The following is a 6,851-nucleotide window of genomic DNA, read 5'->3' as shown; positions in this document are numbered from 1 at the left end:
CTCGGATTTAACTGTTGTCATTCAGGGAAACAGCTGAGTAGGTTTTTTTTCCTGGGCTGTGCAGAAACAACACGACACAAGCTCAGAGGTGTTGGTGGAAGGGAAGAGTGAATTAAAGGGACAGGAGACGGCGGAGGAGAGCAGAAAACCCACTCAAGACATTAGCGTCCACATGTCCCAGCAGCAGGAACACTGTCCGACTGTGTAAAGCTCAGTGTTGGGTGTTTTGTGGAGTAGAGCTGGTGGGAGGATCGTTACAGAGGCTTATTCACCCGTCAGCCCGCATGCACGCTCCGCTGCTGCTACTGCGGCTGGTCTGTGAATGAAGAGGGTCTGCAGCCAACAGGTCTTTACTGGAGAGGGGACCACAGGCTGCACACACAATGCCAGGAGAGGGATTCACCATCAAAAGTCGGATCAGAAGTTTACTGCGTTCCCCATCTATTAAACAGAGGACATGGAAAAGCAGGAAACTGGACCTGAGCAGGGTATTTATGCACAAATCCTTCATTAGGAATGGGAAAGTTTTAGTATCAAGTTAAGTAAGTCGTGTGATGTGAGATGTTATTTTGTGGTTAACAATGAACCACACTTTTAATAAAACAAGGTTTTAATTTACAAACTTTGCATTAATTTATGTTGTAAAACTCATTTTGTAAGCCTTGTAAATGATTAACTGGTACAAACAAACAAATGCTCTTTAAATGATAGTTAATTAGTTGTCTTTTAATAAAGTGAGTGATGACAGATCTCACAATAAATGTAATTGACAATAATAAATCGTTTATTGTGGTCATAAGAATCTAATACATTCAGTCTTGGAACTATTGCCAGATGTAACAAGGTAAATTCAGATCAAAGGAGCAAAGTTTGGTCTGCCAGGTTATAAAAAATCTGTCATGTTTGTCAACTGTCTTCAAGTAATAAAGCAGTTGTAAATGCTTCTTTTATGATAATAAATGCCTAATAATGTTATCTATTAAAACAACTTAAATATTCATTAACAGTGGCCTTATTTCGAGTAAAATGAGAAAAACAAATATTTCATAGGCTTTCTAAGTTGTGTGATTGTGCTACTCACGTGATGATCTGACTGTCTTTTAATTACCAACTTAAGTTATTTAATTTGCATCAGCAGGACACAGTAGATTTAAATGTATGCACTTAATTATTTGTAACAGCTGCTTCGTAATTCCCAGGATAGACAGACAGCATGGCCTGGCAAGCATTCAGCAAAGTCACTGGTTTCATAAAAGTTACCTGATCTGTTCACTCTGTCCATCGAAAACACAAGAGATGAAAATTAATAAATGCAAAGTTAAAAAGCAGGTGTGCTCACACTGACTGAAAATCTGTTTTACTTTTAATGTGGCAGCTGTTATACCTCAATTGATCACTTGCTAATTGTTTCCTTTATCTTAAAGTGATAGGACACTCAGCACTTCTGAGTCTTTACTGCCTGACTTGTTTTAGATTAAGCTGTCACATATTCCACATGTGCTGTAGCCACACTAATGTACTGTGTTTGATTAGCTGATGAGGGTGCTGAGTTACATCTCTGCTGTTCAACCAAATAACCAAACATAAACTCCTCTTTCTGATAAAATCCTTTAATATTTTGCACGCAGGTGACTTTGGAGAAGGTGCTGGGAATCACTGCATCAGGAAACTGTGGTCTGGCCTGTGACCCGCGATCCGGGCTGGTAGCATATCCTGCTGGGTAAGAAGAGAGATGCACCTTTTTTGCATGTTTATCTTGACATCTGACCTTTAACTTATCAACACTCACAGCTTCCTTATCATATCTGCCTCACACTGAGGTGCTTATTGTGCAAATATCTGTGTTTGTTTGAGTTATCTTTTCACTTTCACAGGAGGGACTAGGGAGGAGATATTGTAAGCTCTCTCATCAGAGAGAATGCAAAGCTTCTTTTTATCCTTTCCCCAGGGAGGCTGCCCTTGACTCTTTCTCTGATTCACTCAATTAGAAAGCCATGTGTGGTATTATTACATCTGTGCAAACAGTGACTCAGGCTGGGTTTACTTGCTCAGTGCACACAGTACAATAAAAGAAACAAATTAGCAGTAAGTTTGACTATGTAGATCTATAGTTGAAATGTTGAGGGCCCTCCAAGCTACCAGGGTGAAAGCAGAGTTAAAAATCAGACATGCTGGCTCCCACGTGGTTGTTGCAGAAACAGTGCACTGAGCTTCCTTTGTGTTGTTCTCAAATCTTCTGACAAAGCTGAATTAATACTAAGAGGGTCAATAGCTGTGGACTGTATTGTTGTTTGTGTATGTGCGCTTGGAAGAGACAGAAAGCAGCGTGTGTGTGATGTGTGTGTGTGTGTGTGTATTCGCATTCATGGGCATTCTTGTGCACATACGTGGGTGGGCAAATGCGTGTGTATCTTGTTCTGACTTTTGCTTCAGCAAGTTTTATACTCAACAAATTTTTGTACAATCTGGCAGTCCACCCACAGTCTCAGTTTAAATCAGTTTAACTCAGTGCAAACTGTGCTGCCATACATAACAGGTGGATAAATGAGTACAGCGCTAGACAGGGATATGAAGGGGAACCTTTCCCTGCAGGAAATAATGAGGTTATAACTGTTAGGATTTGAATAAGGAAAATAATCATCACATAAAAAGTGAATGAATCTCTGTGGGTAGTCAAACTTCCTCGAGTAAAAAAAAAAAGATTTTACTATGAAGCATTCAAATAATCTTTACAAACACTGATAGAAGCAGGAAGAGTATCGCCCTCAGTTAAAATGACTTTTTTTAAACCAGTTTGTTTTTCAAATTCAGTATCATTTCCTCTCAAAAGACTTTAGTTTGGCATTTGGGAAAAAAAGAACCTTGAAGGTGTTCATGTTAAACTCAGGGTGAAGTTACTACTTGAGCCGTCTTGCTAACAGCTAGCATGTAGCATGTAGCGTCTCGGGCATTTATTGGTGCAGCCCTGTGAAACTTTTCACTGAGATGTATCTTTTACATTTTTTTGACCACGTTAACAAAGAACTATAATTTTTCGTCAAACCAGAAACATAAAGGGTGCATTAGGCAAGTTGTGTCACCTGTGGACGGAGCCTTGTCAGTTTCTATGTTAGCTAGCTAGCTAGGCTAACCAATGCTCTGTTCACATCGAGATGTGAGCTCTTGCTGACAAGGTAGGTTTACATTGCCGAGCACATCCCAGAAAACTACACCACATAAAGTAATGCCGCGGTATAAAATTACATCAAATAACTTTTTTGTGCCGACAGTTAAAAGTAATCATACAGGGTATGCTGCTTCCACATTATGCACTTCTTTTACATCAAGCTAGTTAGCTTAGTGGTAAAACACACACTGTGAGGCGTTCCCAGCGAATTGCTACATCCAGCTGCAAAGCAAGTAAGTAAAAGTAAATACTATGATGATAAAACCGATAAAAAAAATTACTTTAATTATAGATTTTCTGACGTGCTTTCAGTGTTAGTTTCAAGGTTTTTGAGCTCCCGAAGTTGCAGCTTTGCGCAGACAGGCGTTATGCACATTTCCGAAGGTAGCACCATTTGATGTAACACCTGTAGTGGCATAACATTTAGCGCTCAGACGTAATGGTGGTTTCCGTTGGGCCTAAAGGTCCCAACAGATTTATATTTATCCATAGAAATTAATCTGTCTTTTTTGAAATATTAAGATTTTTTTTAATTCAGTACATTCATTTTGAATTTGTTAACTTAAAAATCTTTTTTTTTATTATTATTATTTTAATTGTTTAGTTAAACTTTTCCTTTTCTGGTCACCTTCATATCCCAGGATCTCATCTTTACCAAAATAGATTGAAGTACATTGGAAATTTGTTGATACTAGAATTTTTTTTTGAAGAAGAAGACTGTGGTATATGGGTATTTCAGATGTAGTAGTACTAGTTTATATTTGTTCAGCCACTCTGAAAAATTAGACATTTGGTGTCGGAAAACTGGAATTCTAAGGTTGTAATTTAAGGCGAGTAAAGCATTATTGAAAACAGTTGGACTAGAAAATTGAACGTGATCATTTCCTGTGGAATAATGATTTCTAAGAGTTGAAAAATCTTTGAAAGACTTCTTAATATGCCGTTAAGGGAGGTTTCAGGGTTTGCAGTCAGAGTGCCTTGGAGAAGATATACTCCCTTTCAGTGCTCATGCCCTAATTTAATGATACTTATTGGGGTTTAACCTGGAACAAACTTTTGTAGCACTGTTAGATAATTTGATTACTCTCAGTACAGTATGGCATTTACACCACAGTCAATGAACGGCATCAATGGGCTTTTTAATGAATACCAGGAAAAATAAATGCTTGAATGAGTAGAGGGATTTTGCTTTAAAGAAGTTAATCTTCTGTAAAATATGCGAACAGGCCACAGAATTAAAGCTGTATTATGGATCAACTGTGATTAGCTTGTATTTCAGTGTGTATTAGTGGCTATCAGAGAAACACAGTATGGATTCTGGTGTTATATCACAGCTTGTACATGTACAGGCTGTAAAGAAAGAGTTCATTTGTGCGTCTGTTGACCTAAAAGACCTGTCTAAGTGAAGTGTTGGCAATTTCTTGTTCGCACTCTTACTTAAGCCATAACAACAACCTTTCTTGTTTTTTTCTTTTGTGCAGGTGTGTGGTTGTACTGCTGAACCCCAAAAAGAACAGACAGCACCACATTATCACTTCAAGGTGAGTCAAAGACAAAGACAATCCAAGCTTTAAACCAAATACTGTTTGAGAGAGATGTGAAGCAACTTTATCATATATATTATGTTATGGAGGATTTTTTCGAGATAGACATTTTGCCGTCTTGTGTTTTTTTGAGTCTGAAGTGGCCATTTTTGGAAAGAGGGTAGACACAAACCTTCTGTTGATAAAGAATCTAAATCAGGACCTTTTTTTCCCATGGAATCAAAAGTCTCTCCACGTTTATAACACAGTCTGTGATTCAAACAGAATAAACATTAATTCTGTTCTTTGTTTCTTGCATTTTCACAGGAAGACAATCACAGCTCTCTCCTTCTCCCCTGATGGAAAGTACTTGGTCACAGGAGAGGTGAGTCTTTCAATCTGTGCCATCTCATTGCCCTCTCTGTCTGCTTGTCACACACAGTGATTAGTAAATGATGGGTTTTATTTTGAAATCAGAGTTCCCTCATGTTCCACGTTCATGTCTTGGTTAAACATCTGCAGTAATGTTGTTGTCACAGTGGATGCCTCAGCACAACAAGGTATCTTAATCCACGCTAGCCAATGAAAGGCGATTAAAGACTTCTCTGTGTAAGTGGATGAACTTGCAGAAGTTGCCATGACAACAGGGATCAGAGTTTAAAAGATCATAAGTGGTGAAGATGTATCTCAGCTGCTATCTAGATATTGCCAACTTTTTAAGGCTGCTGCTGTGTAGTGTTTGGCTTTTAAAAGTGATCAAAAGGCACTAAAAATGACTGGTTGGTAAAATGCTCAGCTTTCCTACCTTTTTTGATTCAAAGCTTGTGGGTTGATTGAGCCTCTTGTTTTTATCTTTTGATCAAAACTGAGAGTATTACCGCTTAATTACAGGACATCCTGAAACCATTGAATGCTGGAAAGAGTCAAAGATAATTCTGTAGTGAATGATTTGATTAAAGACCCACTCACCCACTCAGCTGATCACCATACAGAAGCTAATTTTCATCAAGGACAGGACATCAACCTATTCTTTTTACTCATTCCCTTTACATCGTTTTTGTCTCCTTTGTATGCAGACGTTTGTTGCCCCTCTCATCCCTTTTCATCATTCTTCCTGCTGCCTCTCCTTCCATTTACTGACTTTGACCTTTAAAAGGCTCTTTTACTATATTAACATAGGAGACTACACAAATAGCATGCTGACCCTTTGATCCCCAAGAGAGAATAATGAGGACAGGTTGAGGGATAAGTAACTGTTTGCTGTGAGCAGAGGTCAGAGAGGATAATCTCTCAGAGAGCCGAACAGAGTGGCCTGACAGGTGACTACTGTACGCTGCCTGGACCAGAGGTTTCACACGACACAGAGTTCTACAACTTACACATAAAAAATGCCCTTTCTTGACACAGATATTTTATTTTCATGTATTTTTTTTGTTTCAACAAAAACAGTCCCTTCAGATGTGTCCAATCTTTTCCACAGAGTGGTCACCTCCCCGCGGTGAGACTGTGGGACGTGGCAGAGCGGAGGCAGGTGGCAGAGCTCCAGACGCACAAATATGGCATCTCCTGTGTGGCTTTTTCCCCCAATGGGAAATACATTGTCAGCGTGGGGAACCAGCATGACATGATGGTCAACGTGTGGGCCTGGAAGGTACCTCCCCCACCCCATTTTGCTTTTGCCAAGACTGAAGTTGACATGAACATTTTCACATGGTGCCCTCAATGTCATGTTTGTGGTGGGAAGCTTAACTGTAGATCAAGGTCATTGACAATCCTGACCATTTCTCTACATCATTGTTTTTGAGCAGCCAAAAATTCAAAAGGTGGTGAACGTCTTTTTTAGTTGAAACTTGCTCATCTTAACATAAAAACTAGAAATAGGCTGAAACAAAGAGCTCTGCCCTGTCTAGACATTAAGTATCTTATTTACAGTCTCATCTCTTGCATCTCTTATCTCTTGCAGAAAGATGTGGTAGTGGCTGCTAATAAGGTGTCCAGTAAGGTGACAGGTGTATCTTTCTCAGAGGACAGCTCATACTTTGTAACTGTGGGGAACAGACATGTCAAGTTCTGGTATCTGGACCACTGCAAGGCCAGTAAGGTATGTAAAGAGTACATGGTTCCTCTTTTATTGAGTGTGCATCATCCCTCATCCATTGTTG

The 6,851-nt window shown here is 39.3% G+C and overlaps 1 protein-coding gene across 2 annotated transcripts in view; it reads left to right on the top strand.

Annotated features, from left to right (window-relative positions):
• Positions 1–359: 359 nt before the first annotated feature.
• LOC141802356 (mitogen-activated protein kinase-binding protein 1-like) overlaps positions 360–6,851 on the top strand; it is a 29,303-nt gene continuing 22,811 nt past the window's right edge. For both annotated transcript variants that reach the window (XM_074685900.1, XM_074685899.1), the window contains exons 1-6: positions 360–488; positions 1,629–1,720; positions 4,648–4,707; positions 5,017–5,074; positions 6,170–6,340; positions 6,653–6,790. In XM_074685900.1, the coding sequence (XP_074542001.1) occupies positions 384–488; positions 1,629–1,720; positions 4,648–4,707; positions 5,017–5,074; positions 6,170–6,340; positions 6,653–6,790 (624 nt within the window). In that variant the 5' untranslated portion in view covers positions 360–383. The remainder of the gene's footprint in view (positions 489–1,628; positions 1,721–4,647; positions 4,708–5,016; positions 5,075–6,169; positions 6,341–6,652; positions 6,791–6,851) is intronic.

Source organism: Halichoeres trimaculatus, unplaced genomic scaffold (assembly GCF_033239565.1).
Source record: "Halichoeres trimaculatus isolate MK-OKI-2021-1 unplaced genomic scaffold, fHalTri1.1 fHalTri1_scaffold_13, whole genome shotgun sequence".
In the NCBI taxonomy this organism is placed as follows: Eukaryota; Metazoa; Chordata; class Actinopteri; order Labriformes; family Labridae; genus Halichoeres; species Halichoeres trimaculatus.
This window is presented reverse-complemented; position numbering and strand designations above follow the sequence as displayed.